General features: G+C 37.0%; 1 protein-coding gene across 4 annotated transcripts in view; it reads right to left on the minus strand.

Moving 5' to 3' along the window:
* frmpd3 (FERM and PDZ domain containing 3) overlaps positions 1 to 19,039 on the minus strand; it is a 779,808-nt gene that overhangs the window by 94,989 nt on the left and 665,780 nt on the right. For 3 of the 4 annotated variants that reach the window (XM_028816887.2, XM_051934418.1, XM_051934416.1), the window contains 2 exons: positions 15,844 to 15,946; positions 1,897 to 1,942 (listed from right to left, as the gene is read on the minus strand). In XM_028816887.2, the coding sequence (XP_028672720.2) occupies positions 1,897 to 1,942; positions 15,844 to 15,946 (149 nt within the window). The remainder of the gene's footprint in view (positions 1 to 1,896; positions 1,943 to 15,843; positions 15,947 to 19,039) is intronic. The other variant, XM_051934417.1, reaches the window with a different exon arrangement.

The raw sequence follows: 19,039 nt of genomic DNA on the forward strand, positions 1-19,039 counted from the left end.
TTTGTTATATTCACAAACTTGGACAATGAGACACTCATGACACTTTCTTATATATTGTCACAACATTGCTTTATGACAACGGTTCACAAATATGGCAGAGCCCAGAGAAAAACAAAATAACATCATGGAATAAATTCGAATATAACGAACAACAAAATGAACAAGGCTAAAACAACATCAAAATAGGAAATAATAATAATAATAATTCATTACATTTATATATATAGCGCTTTTCTTAGTACTCAAAGCGCTATCCACACAGGGAGGAACCGGGAAGCAAACCCACAATCTTCCACAGTCACCTTACTGCAAAGCAGAAGCACTACCATTGCGCAACAAATATGCACAGGAATTATCTGTAATTCAAAACCATAGTAACACATATATGAGCTCAGGTAAAAACTTTGAATCATAACATCTTGGAAGATTGTAATACATTTCGAGAAGTAATCCAAACAAATAAAAAAAATAGTCCTAAATATGCAACGGCCCCATTTTGTGCTTTTAAAAGCATCCACCCATTCTAGTTTTTCAATTCAGTTTCCATGAAGTTTCACTGGCAATGAGCGGAGTTTTTCTGATCTAAACACAGTTTAATTATTGTTTCATCAAACCACTTGGTCTCTTAGCCTGCGCCATGTCATTCTTCTCATCTATTACAGTTATGTGGTTCAGTCAGTTGTCTGCTCTTCCTCGTGTAAATACTACATCTCACAACTCAGCCACTGTTGTCTTACATAGGTCATTGGTTCCTTGTTCCTTCCACCTTCTTCACCTGTCATTCAGTTTCAGAAGATAGTTTGCTCCAGAAAAAGTATAAGTGGGTTTGTTTTTATTTAGATTTACCAGTGGTGGAGTTGGCTGTGCTGCAGAGAATCTCTAGAATGTTCTATTGTACTCTCAAGATCTACACCTCTTTACAATTTCCATATAGGATCGGACAGTACAGACAGGTCACTGGTCTTTATGAATTTCAGCTGGAACGTAAATATAAAAGTACACTACTTCTTATTCCAGGGCAAGTAATTACATTGGATACCTAAATAAAGTTCAAGAATGACTTAAAAACAGATCTGGGTGCACCAGACCTCAGTTTAAAGTATCTAAAGGGTCAATACGTATCAAATCAAGGCATTTAAATTTTATATTACATCTGATTATTTTCCAACATTTTCATTATATCTTGACATTGAAGGGGATTTGCAAATATATTTGATGCAAAGTAGAAAACACACTGAAATGCCAGCAAATGGGTTATGTCTAATTAACTGTGGCCATGTCCTGTAGACTCAAAAGGCACCAAACTTATGAAAAAAAGATGCAGCCCCTGGACACATCATCTCGTGCCATTAAAATCTGTATTCTCTCTGAAACTGCACACAAACATATATTCTACTGATACTGTCTACTTACTTTAGATAGCATTTTCTAAACATATAATGCTGTCACTTATTGAGTAAAGGCAAATGTGGCAAGAGCAGGTGCACTGAATAAACTGCCACTTAGTGTAAATCGGTTTTATTGAGTTTGCCATGTAGAACATGTAGAAGAAACTAGTGAAGCTGATTTACTTTTTGCAGACACCATAAATGGAAAAAAAAAATATGCAAATGTTTTTGTCATAAACACACGTTAACAGCAAACTGTTAAAATTCTAATTTAATTTAGCAGAGAAAATACGCAAATATTATAGTTATTTATAAATGTGTTCATTTAGCTTTTCTTTTCATAATTTAGCTTCTTTTTTCAGTTTGAATAAGATATTCATAATCCAGCTGTATGGCTGCAATCAGGTTAATAATGACAGAAAGAACATGAAACATCTGAGCAGAGCACAATTAGGTGACAACAGCGATTTCACTTAGCCTGACAGGTATATAATAAGACTCGGCTCACCTGGTGAGGTTGCAGCACCGTGAGTAGGATGGATTCCTTGCAGTTCCTATTAGGAGAGCAGAATGAATAAGAGCTCAGAGGGGGAGAAGTGTAGAACAGAATATTAATTTAAAATGCAAGAGACTTTCAAGATTTAAGTACGGTTTTAAGAGAATCATGATTCTTAAGAATACATACAGCATTCCAGGAATAAAGATTACACAAGTAGGTTAAAATGCACAGATCTTGAGATGAATGAATGGTCTGTTATAAAAATTGCAATTACGTTTATTTAATAATTTTGACAGCTTTACAATATTGTGTGTTTGTGTATACTTACTAACAAATGTATACTGTATAATTAAACTTCAGACGCTTGTACTGCCTCTTTTAAAACATGCAGAAATCTAGCATTTAATCCATTAGTGAAAAAACACTGCATACAATGGTTTTCAATTTAATTCAATTCATTTTTATTAGTATGACTCACACTTTAATCTACCAGTCCCATACAATAGGCAGAGTATGACTAAAACATACACAGTGGCTGCAGCATTGTTGCCTCACAGATCTAGAAGCCTGGATTTAAATTCCACACCTGTCTGGAGTTTCCACATTTTCTTTATGTCTGTGTAGGCTTTCCTTCAGGTATTCCAGCCCATCACCACCACCATCACTCCACTCACACACATCCCCAAATACTAGGGTCCTCTAAATGGACCCTGTGTGACTGTCAGTGTGTGTACTTATGTGAGTAAGTCCTAGGTTAGGCTCCTGCCCCACCACTGCCCTCAAATAGATTAAGCAAGTTTGAAAATGTTACACACAATTAAAACGTGAAATACTAGGGGGCTTTGCCCCCTGCTCGCTTCGCTTGCCAACACCCCCGGCCTGCACTATGCACCAGCCACTTCACGTCTCTGCCGCTCGCACAAGTGGATTTCACTTTCACCAAACAACAAATTTTTAATTTTTGCGGATATGCTTCTTTATTGGGAAGAAACACAACTGTTCACTGATGGCAACACGATTTAGATGATCTACAAGTCTCCGACTTAAAGTTCAATCTCTTTTCGATGTTCCATTATTTCACTGAGTAATAATTTCCGTTTGTTTGCGCTAACGCAATCTTAACTATCATTTTTTTGAGACTTTAGAATTTTAGTACTTTCATTATCTCTAACCTGCTCTGCATGTGTATTGCACCAATGTTTTTGAATTCTTTATGACCGTCTACTTTGTCATCTACTCTTTATCTTTTATTTCCGGCCCCGGCCGTGGTTAACTCTCTTGGCACAAAGTTTCACCTCGTGGGACGTGAAAGTGTCTCTCTGAAAAAGTCACGTCTTGTCCCAGGAAAAAAAGTCTCATTTCGTCCCAGGATTTTTATATTATAATAGAGAGATTTTCATGAAAAGAAGTAGAGAAGCATCATGCAATATACTGTATACACTGAAATATACATAAATAGATACATTCAGTTTTTAAGCCCAGATTCCAACTTAGGAATGTTGTGGCCAAATTGCTTTACAATAAAAGAAGAAAAAAACATACAATTAACATAAATAACATAATTAGAAATAAATGAACATAAATACAATAAATAATAAATAGAAGTAAGATTACATAATTACAATGAGGAAACCATCAGTATTACTGAAGGTCACAGAAAGCAAGTGAATAGAAATGAGTCTTTAGTCTTGTTTTGAACAGTTCAATTGCAGACGACTCCTTTATGTAATGAGGTAAAGAGTTCCACAGGCGAGGAGCAGCAGCTGCAAAAGCCCTGTCCCCCTTAGTTTTACACTTGGTACGAGGGACAACAAAAGGCAACTGACCAGAAGATCTAAGCACTCTAGATGACTGGTGTAAAGCTGGTGTAAAGCACACAATTCAGATAAATAGGCAGGAGCAAGTCCATGTAAAGATTTAAAAACTAGGAACAAGATTTTAAAATCAATTCGAAAAGTGACAGGCAGCCCGTGTAAAGAAGCTAATATTGGAGAAACAGAATCAGACTTTCTTGCCCCAACCAGAAAGCGAGAGGCAGCATTCTGGACCAACTGTAACCTGCGTATCAGGGATTTGCTAATCCCAGAATACAGCGTGTTGCAGTAATCAAGGTGAGAAAAGATAAAAGCATGAGTAGCTTTCTCAAGATCCCTAGAAGATAAAAAAGGCTTGATCTCACCTAAAAGACGAAGCTGGAAAAAGCAACTCTTGACAACAGAATTAATCTGTTTCTCAAAAGAGAGGTTACTGTCAAAGATAACACCAAGATTGCGGATTTGAGGTTTGCAAAAGACAGAGAAAGAGCTGAGAAGTCCAAGACCAATTTGGGCTTTAGCTGATGGACCCACTATAAGCACCTGTTTTATTTTGATTCAGATCAAAAAAATTATTAGCCATCCAGGATCTTAGTTCAAAAAGACAGTTGTGAAGTTGATTCATTGCAGAGTTGCACACGGAAATATAAACCTGTGTATCATCAGCATAGCAGTGAAAAGAAATGTTACATTTCCTAAAAATATCTCCAATAGGGTGAAGGTATATAGAGAATAAAATAGGACCCAAAATGGATCCCTGAGGAACACCACATTTAAGAGGTGCAGTAGACGAAAAAGAGGAATTTAAAGTCACTGAAAAGTGTCTACCAATTAGATATGACCTGAACCAGTTAAGAGCAGCCCCTTTAAGCCCAACAAGATGTTCAAGCCGCAACAGAAATATCTCATGGTCAATAGTGTCAAAGGCAGCGGACAGGTCAAGGAGGACAAGGACTGCAGCGCCAAATGAGTCAGTAATAATAGAGATGTCATTGAATACTTTCAGGAGGGCCGTCTCAACACCATGATAACGCCTAATTCCAGATTGGTAGATCTCAAATAAATTATTGGAGTTAAGGTGATCAACCAATTGATTATAAATAATTCTTTCTAATATTTTAGCCAGAAATGGTAACTGAAACCATTGGGCAAAAATTGGCTAAAACTCCAGGATCTAATTCTGCCTTTTTTAGACAGGGATGCACCGCAGCATATTTAAAAAATGAGAGCACAACCCCCTCACTAATAGAATCATTGATAATGGCTAGTAAAGGTGGACCCAAAACATCAAAGGCTTCCACTAAGAGGCGTGGTGGTACAATATCAAGAGGACTGAGAGTAGGTTTAAGGGTGTCAATAGTATTTTTTAACACTAGAATTACCAGAGCCTACAAAAAAACTCGTAGATCCATCCCACCTTAAATTGCTTCTTAAATCCGTTCGCACCTCCCCGCCAGCGTCCTTTGTCCTCTAAATGTGCAGATAAAGACAAGCTGCAAACAGCCAACTATTCCATCCCCCCACTGACTTAGAACGTGCACGAACTTCTCCCAGCTCATGCCTTGATTGATTATTTGGGAGTGAAGTGGAGTTTTAGAGTGGAAATAATAGATCGTTATTTGGAACACACGCATTTCATGTGTGTTCCGTTTTCTACAGTAATCTATGTAAACACATTTTTAAAACAGAAACGTTTTTCATATTCTAGTAGTAAATGACAAGATGTAGGCATAAACTATATAATGTATGAAGCCTGAAGTCCAAATGTCAAAGAAACACTTTCATGAAAGGTACAAATATAACAGAACAAGTGCGCTTTTATTCAAAAATATAACAGCAGAAAAAAAAAAGCCGCCTTAGTGTGTGACATTGACATTCATTTACTACAACAGCCCCGTGGCGTAACAGTATCAGTTGCTGACTTGGATTCAAAAGGTCACGAGTTTGATCCTGTACGACTTCCTTTTGAGAAGTGAACTGCTCTTATTTTTACTATTTTAGAATAAAAAGATACATTTGACTTCAGTCTGTAACAGCCGGTGTAATTTATGATATTTGTAAAGGCTAGCTTTGTTTTTATTTGTTTTTTATTCACTTTTCTGTCAGTCACGTTCAGGATCCTTCCCTACCCCATCTGACACTGCTCTTTTCACATAAAGACACACTATAGCTCTTCAATGTATTACGATACATACGACCGCATGTTTTTTTTTCCCCCAATCTTGCCAGTCCCCACATGTTGCTGTATGCTGTTTCTTTTGTACTCCAGGATGTGCTGAGGAAAGCATAGTAAAGAGCAGTAACTTCAGTGCTATATGCAATCATCAGACACTGCTGTTTTCACATAAAGACGCGCTATAGCTCACCCAAGGAGCGCCTTTCCTACATTTACGACATGTGTACTTGTGTTGCATTGTACACACCTCTCTGTGCTATGGTTCCTATTACAATGAACAAGCACCTGTAATTTGCAGCTCTATTCATTATCTCAAAACAAATATATGTGACGTTTTGAAGAAATCATTTTATGACGTGAATAGTACCAATCAGAAAATATCGTCGAAGTAATGCAATATTATTTGAAAACGAACAGCGTCAGATTGGGTGTGATTTATACTGGCGCTGTTACTTAGAGTCAGTCAGATCAGAAGCTCAATAAGCTCCTGATCTGACTCTAAGTAAAAAAGCATGAATTAATCAACAGAAATAACCGCGATCGACATTTTAAACTTAACGATTTACAGTGCATACCAATTTATAAATTTTATGTCCGTTTGATCAAACAAGGCATGAGCTGGGAAAACTTAGTGAACGTTTTGCAATGGTGGGGGATGGAATAGCTGGCTTTTTGATGCTCGTCTTAATCGGCACATTTAGAAGACTAAAGAGAGGTAAGAACGGTTTTAAGTTGGGCCGGATCTACGAGTTTTTTCGTAGACTCTGGTAATTCTAGTGTTAACTGTGAAAGTGAGACAAGATCAAAAGATTCCAAGACAATGCCATGATTAACAGTAGGAAGTTCATAGCCAGCTGGAACAATACCACAGTGGATTGTATCAATTTTACTGACAAAAAATGAAAGAAACTGCTTACATGAAAGAACAGTACTATTTAATCCCGTCACAAAATGAGGGTGAATGGCTGCATTAATTGAATTAATTAAGACCCTAGGATTCTTAGAATGATGGGATACTAAATCAGTGAAAAAATCATGTTTAGCTTTCTTAACTGCAACCTGGAAGTTGAATAGAGAAGTCCTAAAAATCTGTTTAGAAACAATCAGTCCATCTTTTTTCCAACGTCGTTCCACAGTTCAACAGGCGCAGTGTAGCAATTGATTCTAAAACTGTTTTACAAGAAGAATTAAATTCTAAAACAGAATCATCAATACTATCATATTGAACATGTACATCAAGACTAGAGAATATGGTTTTAAAATTGAATATAATAGAAGAATTTAAAAAGCGAGAAGAGCATGGAGCACAACTAGTAGTAGGCACATCAACAGTAATATTCAAATCCATCATTATAGAAAAGTGATCAGTAAAAGAAAAAAGAAAGTCAATATTATTAACTGAAATATCATGAGTAAGAACGAGATCAATGTTGTGACCGAGAAAATGAGTTGGCGTATTAATATGCGGGATAACATCAAATGAGTCCAATAGTGATAAAAAGTCATTAACCAAAGGTTTCGATTGACAACAAACGTGTATGTTAAAATCACAAACAATAAATACTTTGTCATGGGAGAGGGTAATATCAGCCAGGAGATCAGAAAATTCAGAAATGAAGATATCATTAATTACAGGTGGTCTATAAACCACAGCAAACAACAAAGAAGGGGTGCTGCACACTTCGAAAAGTTGTAGTTCGAAGCTACTAAACGGACCCCTTGTAAGGCTCCAATACAAGAACATACTTTTTAAAACAGTGGCAATGCCCCCACCACGACGAGTAAGCCGAGGAAAGTTTAAAAATGAATAACCTGATGGTACCATGTCAGTAAAACATGAAGATTCACCATTTACAATCCAGTTCTCAGTGATGAAAAAGAAATCCAGTTTATTTGAGATAATAAAGTGTTGCAGAATAAAAGTTTTATTAGACACTGATCTCACATTCAAGAGAGCAGCCTTGATAGAAGTAGAAGAGCTTGCTGTGGGACGAGCACGGGTGAACGTGCTAAAATTAGCAGCGTTTACTCCCCGAGAGCACACCGAGGAAGAGTGATGACACCTTGAGATGGAGAAATTAAATCCGGTATTGAGCACCCATGGACCAATGATGGAGTCCTGTGCAGGAGAAGATGGGTCATAGACAACTCGTAGGCATCGGGAATCCAAGCTCTGGGACTTGAGTCGACTTTGTTTAGCAGCAATGCCGGCTCTTTTTCCACGGCGGCGGCAGGTGCATTTGCGTCTCCGAGAGGCATTCAGCTCACTGATATAGATGAACACCGGCGTCCAGGTGAAGAAGTCAGGAGATGAATAAAACAAAGGTGGAGGTTCACATAATATCCCATCAGAAGATGAAAATTGAGAGGAAAGCAAGCAAGAAAATATGTTAAGTAAAGAATCACGATCATAGGACAGTGGCCGTTGAGATAAACTAATACATAAAAATGAAGTTAAAACATAGATAAGCAAGACGAGCAGATGGCCAGCCACACCAGTCGGCGCCATCTTAGTATCTATGAGTGAGTTAGTGTCTCAGAGATAGAACGTACAGCATTGTACATAATGGCACTCAGTTTTGTGTTAATTTTCATCCTTTGCTACAACTTTCAGGGGTTCCAGAGTGAGTTTTGTAACTGAGATTGCCCTTTTAATTAGCTAAAGGAACGTGGTCTCCTAAGAAAAAGAGCCTGCTCTGCCCTTTCTTATTAAGTTTCTCTGTGTTCCTAGACCAGTCCAAACTATCATTGATGTGTACTTGTAGGAGCGTACCACCTATACATCCATTCCCTAACAGGTGACTTGACATAGAAGCTCTTTGGTGAGATAAAAGTCAGTAAGTAACCAGTTCCTTGACTTTGCTGATCTTAAGTTCATGGCAATTCATTCTGCACCAACAAAAAAGGTCTCCACTTGACTCCTATCCTTCCTCTCCTCCCCTTTAACAATATATCCTATAAGTGCAGAATCATCGGAGAATTTCTACATGTGACATGACCTGGTGTTATGTTTATAGTCAAAGGCAGCAGTTCTCAATCAGTGGGGCGCGCCCCCCTAGTAACAAAAAAGGGGGCGCAAATGTTGCCATATGTGGCGTAATTTCGCTATTCATAGGGAAATTTTAAACTTGTAGCAGTGTATCGGCAGCAAAAAATATAGGAATTAATTTTATTAGGGTTTCAAAAAATGTTAGGGGGGCGCGATTAAAACTGTTATGAAAACTCGGGTCGCAAATACTTAAAGATTGAGAAACGCTGGTCAAAGGTATACAGAATGAACAGAAAATGAGACAAGACTGCTCCTTGTGGATAAGGATATCCAGTTTTGCTCATATCCTTATCAGAAATACAGTCCTTGAGTCTCACAAACTGCGGTCTGCCCAACAGATAGTCTATTACTCAGGACACCAGAGGTTCATCCACCTACATATCTCTGAGTTTCCCCCTTAAGAGGGATGGCTGGATGGTACTGAAGGTGCTAGAGAAATCAAAAACCATATTGCTCACATTGCTGCCAGCTTTGTCCAGGTGAGAATATGCCTTTTCGAGGAGATAGATAATTGCATTCTCCATTTTTATCTTTATTCGACAGGAAAATTGCTTTGGGTCCATGACTAGTATAGTCCAGGACCAGTGTCTTAATGGTCTTCATGATGTGAGATGTACAGTAAGTGCCGCTGATCAGTAGTCAGGCAGTGTGGTGTAGTGGTTAAGGCTTTGGACTGTAAGATTGTAACTCTGCATCAGAATAACGTGATAACCGCAAACTTGACTATGATGAAATATTCAAATCAGCTGACATATGATTATGATGTGACTCTGAAAGAGGACTTAGCTACTGTATCTTCTCTTAAAACAAAAGCAATTAAAGCAAATAGGGACTCACCCTGTTATAATGAGTGTGCTCCTGTTATTAAATTAGAATACTGAAAAGTAGAAGATGGGTCAGAAGCAACAGGCAGTGTAGTGTAGTGGTTAAGGCTTTGGACTTCAAACCCTGAGGCTGTGGGTTCAAATTCTGCTACTGACACTGTCAAAACATGAGCAAGTGACCTGCCTGTGTTCCAATTGGAAAACCAAAAGAAATGTGACAAATTATATCATAAATGCTGCAAGTTGGCTTGGATAAAGGCATCTGCTAAAAATGTAAATGTAGTCGTCAGGTGAAGAGGCATTTACCTTTTTTGGAACAGGAACAATGCAAGATGTTTTCTATAGCAGTGGCACTTTGTGCAGCCTTATGGACAAACTGAAAGGTTGCAGAGGATACTACAACGTTGGGCAGCACAGGCCTTAAGAACTTGAGGACTGACTCCATCTAGTTCTGTGGCTTTTCCTGTGTGTAGTTTCCTCAGTTGTCTCTTCAGTTGGTCATCAGTTATGGACAAAGTGGGTCTCATCACAGGCCTTTCCAGCTGAAGTGGTAGGAGTTATTTATGTAGTAGGGATGTTGTGGGGGGACTGTTCATTTGAAGAAAGGCAGTGGCAATTATGATAAGCAAAACAAAGGGCAAGTATTCTTTATTTGGCTAATACATTGTTGTTAATCCAATACCCTTTCATTGTTATAGGTGACTCAAAAATACTTATTTTAATAAACCTAACAACATCTGTATACTATGTGACATAGTCTTACAGCAGATTGGAAAATGGCATCAGCCTAGTGCTAAACCATTTTCAGGTGGTGCCAAAAGTACCAATATGCTTAGCCTCTTTGCCATCCATGTTATGTCTTTATTATATTCAACTGTTATTTCTCATTTGGGTTTATCTTCAGAATATAAAAAATGATCTCATTTAAAATAATTACGCTTCATGTTTGTTATAAACAGCACAACAAGAAAATCAGCCTACTTTCTATAATGGATTTTAAATGGGAGAATAACAATTTTTTGATTAAACTGAAGCTTGATAGAAGGTGAGTCATACAGCATAATAATGTATCCAAACACAGTAAATTAATAGCTTCAACAGATGAATTCAGGTACTTTAGAGTGATGGATTTAGTCAGACATCTGACTTCTTCTATTGAAATGTTGTGGTTGACGTTATTGCAGTTAAACACCAGTTTCAAAGTATTAGGGTTCACATCCCTGACTGGCAGATGGGAAGATGAGATGAGACATCTATGACCTTGAATAGTTCAACAAAATAAAAAGTGTGTTGAATCAGATTGTTTAATTTGTTTTTGTGATTTGAATACATGACATTCAGATTACATTTTTGGAGTCATTCATGCAGAAACACTTTTCGTACAACTCTATATTCATACAAATGTACAGTATCTTAACCAAGGCACATATGTTAAGAGCTCTACCTGAAGGGATATATACATATATGAATGTAAACTGTTTTATATGTAACTAGCTGAAATACCCAGCGTTGCCTGAGAGGAAAAGAAAGGTTTTGTTTTTTTTTTAATTGTTTGAGAAAAACATAATTTAAAAAAAACTATAAAAATAAATTAACAAACAATAAAGACTCACTAATGTCCTTGTCTTGCAGTTTTGTATGTATGTTATCATCCAGTTGATGCTTGGAACTGGCCAGCTCTATTTAATTTGAAAAGTAACAGGGGCGCGGTGGTGCTCAGACAAAGAATGGTGGCAATCGCCTGCTATACACTAACTGTGTAAGCCTGTGCTGTTAAAAGCACGGGATCCTAGAAAGTATTGAAATCGTCAGAACTAAACTGGACAGCTCTCTGCTAGGAGGATTCATGTTGCCGACGTGCTCACATTGTTTGTGCATTACCAGCTAAGCGACTGTCCTTAGGAGGTTTCCTTTTGCTGGTGTGCTGGCCTCGCTTGCGTATCCTCGGAGCTGGAGCCCTCACCCCGACTCTACGTCTCACTTCTGGGCTGGACACACATATACACACACGCGCACACACACTTGCACGTGTAGAATTCTCATTTAATTTCACAAGCAACAGGGGTGCGGTGGCACTCAAGTGTAAAGAATGCTGGCAGTCACCTCCAATTCACCCTCTGGTGGCCGTTCCGAGTGTCAACTGAATGATAACATGCATACAAGACCGTAAGATCACCCCCCACCCTACCCAGAAGGGGGTTGGTTAGGGTTGATTTCACCATGCAGTATTTTTAGTTGACCATTGAGAAACATGTGAACCAAGTTTCATGAAAATCGCTCCAGCCGTTCGGACGTGATGCTGGAACATACATACACATATTGACTTTTATATACAGTATATAGATATTTCTGTACAGTATAAGCCAATTTGTGTCCATCAGTAGCTACAATATGTTGGACAACATCTATTAGAATGTGTTTTGTACTGCATGTTGTAATAAAATGCACTGATTGCATTTTTAACTCCATCAGATGGTACACCACAAAACCATTAACACTGCTGTTGAGATTCCAATCCCAAATGCCATATCATTGAGGAAACTGAAAAAATGACAAAAATAAAGAAAATTGAAATTAAAAAATATAGAAAACAAACAAAAATGAAAAAGGGAGAATGAACTCATATCATTCATATTCATATAAAAATCTGGTGATCTATCCTCATTAATGTAGCAAAATGATAGTAAAAATATAGTAAATCATGTAAATACAAAACAGTTTGCATTAAGAGTTATAAAAAGGACATGCTGGCCTCCTAGGACTCTAGTTTGAGACCCCCATGGTCACACCTTCAGCTCCTCTATATGACAGTCAATGGGGTCCAATGGGATTAGTATTTCCTGAATCAGCCTTATTTATTTTCTATCATTCATTGATACTTAAAATTTAATTTATTAGGTTATAATCTCAGTTGTAGATGGCATCTGCTGAAATGAAAAATGTAATGGATTTTATTATTATAAGCAAAAGACACCTTGGAATGGGAGTGACAAATGTCACCCATGAATGAGAGGGTTGCAAGTGATGTGTTAGGTATGGTGGACTGCAGTTACACTCGGTTTTGTTTTTTTTAAAATAAGAGGACACCTTTGCATTTAAATGTAAGCACCACACCAGTAGTCCATGGTTTATCGTGGAATGGGCCACCAAAGTATATATATTATATATATTGTCACGCACGACCGCATAGGGAGCAGCTTAAGGACCCGACGCACACCGCAACAAGTCATGCCAGGGGACAACAATGGGGTACTAACCTGTCTTTCTTTATTTCCACAGAAAGAACGAAGCACCACAGCCGTAACTTCTCCCGGACGCCTAGAGAAACCAACCATTTCCGGGTCCCTTTCTAACCTCTGGTCCCCTCATGATGATGTCATCTTCCCATCCATCACCACGACTTTCCCAGCATCGCTTTAGTTTACATCTGGTCCCCCCTTATAAAATGTCCGTCTGTCCACCATTTTTTTGTCTGTTGTATTTTGGAACACTGACCTGAAAAACTTTACTTTACAGTGTTCGGGCCACAAACCCCCAAAACTTTATGATCTCGTGTGATTTCTTACAATATATATATATATTTTAATCTATACACTAATCTATTTAAATACATATACAGTATATATCCAAAAAGATGTATATCAAATAATGTATCTCAACCAATTTACATATATATCTGAATAGATTTATTCAAACCATGCATCTGAACCAATGTATATATATTGATGAACCAATCTGGTTTTCCTGATTGGCACCCCAAATATATAAATTTATAAATATATTGTATATACAAATATTGTGTAGGTCCCTGTCGTACTGCCAAAACAGCTCTGAGATATAGACTACACAAGACCTCTGAAGGCTTTCTGTGGTATCTGGCACCATGACGTTTGCAGCAAATCCTTTAAGTCCTGTAATTTACAAGATGGGGCCTCCATTGATTGGACTTGTTTCTTCAACATATCCTAGAGATGCTCAATCAGACTGAGACCTGGAGAATTTGGAGGCTGTGTCAACACCTTGAACTTTTTGTCATGTTCCTCAAACCATTCCTGAACAATTTTTTCTTGGGTGTGGGTTGAATTTTGCTTTGTTAATTTTGACATAATTGTGTGGAATATTACCTGCTTCTAATTAAAATTTAAATTAAAAAAAACAGACTACTACAAAAAAACTGTAGTATGGCAGGATATACTGCCCTGCTGCAAGAGACCACTGCCATCAAGGAATATCATTGCCGTGAAGGTGTGTATGTGGTCTGCAACCATCTTTAGGTAGGTGGTACATGTTAAAGTAATATCCACATGAATGCCACAAACCAAGGTTTCCCAGCAGAACATTGCTCAGAACATCACAATGCCTCTGCCAGTTTGCCTTCTTCCCATAGTACATCCTTCTGACATCTCTTCCCCAGGTAAACAATGCACACATATATGGCCCTCCATATTTTCTGAAAGAAAATGTGATTCATCAGATAAGGCCACCTTCTTCCATTGCCCAGTGGTCCAGCTCTGATGCTCATGTGCCCATTTTAGGTGCTTTTTTGGCAGTGGACAGGGGTCAGGATTGGCAGCCCCATACACAACAAAGCTGTGATGCACTGTGTGTTCTGACACCTTTCTGTCATGCCCAGTATTACACTTTCAGCAATTTGTGCTACAGTAGCTCTTCCATGGGAGTGGACCAGACAGGCTAGCCTTCCCTCCCAAATGAACCTTCAGCACCCATGACCCTGTCCTTACTTGAACCTCTTTTGGCAGGTACTAACCACTGCATACTGGGAACACTCCACAAAACCTGTCATATATATATATATATATATATATATATATACATACATAAATATATACATATACTGTATATATACATATACATACACACACACGCACACATACTCACACACACACACACATACACACACACACATATATATATATATACTGTATATATATATATATATATATATATATATATATATATATATATATATATATATATATATATATATATATATATATACATACATACAGTTGTGCTTGAAAGTTTGTGAACCTTTTAGAATTGTCTATATTTCTGCATAAATATGACCGAAAACATCATTTTCCTCAATAAATAAATGACCAAGTATAATATTTTTGTCTCATTTGTTTAACTGGTTTCTCTTTATCTACTTTTAGGACTTGAGTGAAAATCTGATGATGTTTTAGGTCATATTTATGCAGAAGTATAGAAAATTCTAAAGGGTTCACAAACTTTCAAGCACAACTGTATGTATATATATATATATATATATATATATATATATATATATACTGTATATATATATATAAATACAAATACATAGTATTTTATATGTGTAGTGTGTATGTGTGCACCGTATCAGGGTCAAAGGGCACTGTATAAAAGTGCATTGTTTTTCTTCTGGGAAATTGTTTCATATTTCTCTTCACATAAGTCAGACCAAATAAAGCACTACATCTCATTGCAGAGAGAGAAAGCAAAGAATTAAAGCCAGAAAGGTTAGCAATGTTTACTGTATATCTGAGAATATGAATGGAGAGATTAAAAGGTTAGTGGTGAAGGGATGGGGGGAAAACATTTAATTTCTACTTTTTAATAGATGTCTATATTTGTGACAGAAAAGAAACACTAAGATTATTTTTAAATGAAGAGAAGTGCACCTCAGTAGGCTTGGGGATGTCTCAATTTGATATCAGTGACATGTTCTTGTACACTAAGTATGTATTTAAATGATTTAAGATAGCCCTTCTGCATGTTTAAAGGACATGCACATGCTTGTCCAAACTTATTTAATGTGGTTCTTGTACACATTGTTCAACAATTCAAATAAAATAAATACTTGAATTACTTGTAGGTAATTCTCCAGGCGAAAATGCCTTGTTGATGCCAGAGGTCAGAGGCGAATAGCCAGACTGGTTTGAGCTGATAGATTGAGTCACTCCAAGCCCACTGTAGCACATTTCATGTGTGTTTTTATCTCTTATTCAGACTCTTGTGTTTAGCTTTCACATGATTTCCTACACCTTTCCAACAACCTTGCGGAGTCTGTGCTTTCTCAGTGATAGATGTTACCTTACAAGGTCTATAACTCGTTCTCTGGACACGTCGCTCACAGCCTCTTCATTAATGGCAAGAATTTGGTCCCCAGGGAGGAGTTTGCCATCAGAAGGACCACCTGGTGAAGCAAGAAGGAAAAACACAGAGATCATTGCTCTGTCAAAGGGTTTGGAGATAATGAATGAAGTTCAAGTAAATGGTAGACTCCAAAAGTATTGGATTAATAGTTTAGTCAGCTGGCTATCAGTTTCAGTCCATTCTTTTTCTTTTTATTATATATTATGCTTTATTATTGTGTATTATAATTCTATGAGCAATAGCCAAACTATAAAACAAGAAGCATTGACTATACAGAAAAGAGAAACTGAAATGGACTAAATAAAAATAGTTCATCAAAAAAGCAACAAATAAACCTATATATGTACTTGCTTTGGATCCTGGTATGTGAAAACCACTTTCCCTGTTGCTTAAAATTATGCACAAATAAAGAAGGCTAAACAAAAGCAGCATCACCATGACATCATGAACATTCTACTAATCTTGCCTTAAGCATTAATTGCAAGAGGTTGAAAAGAAAAGAGTGAGTAACATACAGTATGTCATAATTTCCTTTTTTCCCCAGAATCTTATCTTTTAACATTACATGTAGTTTCCTCTATTTACAGCATGTGCTCCTATTGATGGAGCATTTGTGCTTAAGTCACAAAGTTTAAACGACACAGGAAGCAATAATTCAATGTAGCAAATCTAATGAATTCAAATCAGGGTTGCAGATTGCTGGAGTCTGTCCTGGTAGCAGCACACTCTACTGGGTCCTCTCACACACACACATCTGAATGAAAGTCACTGATCCATTTAACACATATAATGGGATGTGGGAGGAAAACCAGAGTACCTAGAAATTTCCATCCAGACATGGGGAAGGCATGCAAACTCCACACCGACAGTTTTGGGCACGGAAATCGAACTTGTAATATTGAATCACTGGGACAAGAATAGTAAACATATCTATATTTAATATTTAATGTTCAATTGCTTACAGATGTAATTTTACATAGCCAAGTGTATAGTTCTACTGTGCATCAAGAAAATAGTGAATATATGGTACCTTTAGTTTTTTGTAGATATGGTTATAGTGTTAGGACCACAGTGAATAAGGTTTTGGTAAAATATGTAGTTCAGTCATTTCATATCCCTTCAAAATACCTATTGACACCTTCAAATACCTTTTTAAAATGATTTACTGATATATGGGTTTTCTCATTTGCAATATTTAAAATATTTGTTGTTCAATTATTTGAAATTTTAAAACCATAATTTAACAGTGAATGTGTACTTGTGTACTTTGGAGTATTGATCACTTTGATACAGAAGATGAACACTTTGTAATTTTATAATTATCATTAAAAAGAACACCACTAACAGTTAAAGGATTTTTCTAAGGTTTAAGAGCCAGACACTCATTTTGTTGCTCAAAGATGAATAATGGTCCAAGTATGATGGCCAGTGCTGTACAGTATACTTATATTTTTAGAGTGATCAGATGTCGGATGTTTTCCAGGACCTTGATGTATATCAGCAGGAATTTAGGCATCATGGTTTGTTTTTCAAAAATCATATTAAACTTTTCCAAGTTCTCTCTATTATAAATTACACAACTATTCAAAGGCACCACTAGAGATTTTGGGCCCAATGAAAGGATATCATATTGGGCCCCCAAGCCAGGCCAAACCAATCCTGTACAATGGCTTTGTAGCCACACACCACCAGAACAATATGATATATTATATAATAACATCACCATAATTTCAGTTATTACCATAACTAGCTACCTCTGGTCTCAAAATAAAAATTCATCCTGTAAATAAACTGGGTCATAACCTTTATACCAAAGGCTGAAATTTGTGTCATTAGCCCCAGAATCACAGTTAGCTGTGTGTTAAACTAACCAAGTAAAAATAACTGTTGGCATAAAGCTGCACCATTATGGTGAAGCTGCATTTTTACATGGCAGCAGGGCACAAGTGATTTGGCAAAGTGCATGAACAACGCAAGCTCACAGACACTCTTATAAAAACAGCTGTCTAGAATTTCAATTATTAGTAGCAGAAATGTGATGTTTTATATTTGTTGCAATATTCTTTCTGGATTGCTAAGCATGCTGTATGCCTGCATGGCATATTTAAACTGGCTTCTAATTAGATTTTTGTTTTCCTTTTGCTTGTTAGGTTAGATGAAATGATCATGTAAACTGGTTTGTCTGCACCACATATGGAGAACGGACTAACATTAATAAACTAATATTTCTTTGAAAAAAAATAGGTGACCATCTCTCTCTTCTCTCTTTCAAGCTTTTCGTGGCTTTTTTTTTGCCTTTCTTTTCCGGAACCTGGACATTTCAATTTAAGCAAAATGAACGTGCATTTAACTTTGGCTATTAACCTCCTTGGCATTAACCACAAGTGTCTCTTGGGCTCAGAATTCTATGTAAAAACAGTTAACCCCAAATTAACGGCAGAACAGCAGCAATTAAAATCTTGCCCTCTCTCAGTTAACAGTGTCCTGCTACATATTCCTCTCAATTCAAAGGGAAAGGCCTGTGTAAAAAGTACATCCTCATATAAAATTATTAAGAAATCAATTCAATCATTAAGCTACATTAGATCAAAATGGGCATCGCTGTTATTATTGTAAATGTTATTCACTTTGAGAGCATGAAAAGGGCCTGAAATCCTTAAGTAATGATGACGAAATTAAACGTTAATATAATTGTATCTGAAGCATAATTGCACCTCTGTAACTCATGGGCGGATCTACCATTGTGATGTGCACCCAATGCTTTTCTTAATAACCAAATTAATCCAAAAGTCACCAAAGCATATAAAACACATGAGAGGTAGGACAATATTCTTAAAGAATTCCTCATTACAGCACAAGTTTCACCGTAGAGCACAAGCTCTATATAACACGTATTGTGAGATATCTCATAATATAACTATAGAACACTTGCAAAGTTACCTCTATGACACTTTGAACAAATACAGCATTGGAAGAAACTGCAGCTTCTTTCAATGCACACTTTCACTTGCGGCTGAGCAATTTCCTAATTAGGACACTGACTTTACATCTTTTTACTGAAGAATAATGGTTAAAAACAGTATATGTTGATCCATATTTTTCTGTTTCTTATACAGTCATATGAAAGAGTTTG

Source organism: Erpetoichthys calabaricus, chromosome 12 (genome assembly GCF_900747795.2).
Source record: "Erpetoichthys calabaricus chromosome 12, fErpCal1.3, whole genome shotgun sequence".
NCBI classification, from domain to species: Eukaryota; Metazoa; Chordata; class Cladistia; order Polypteriformes; family Polypteridae; genus Erpetoichthys; species Erpetoichthys calabaricus.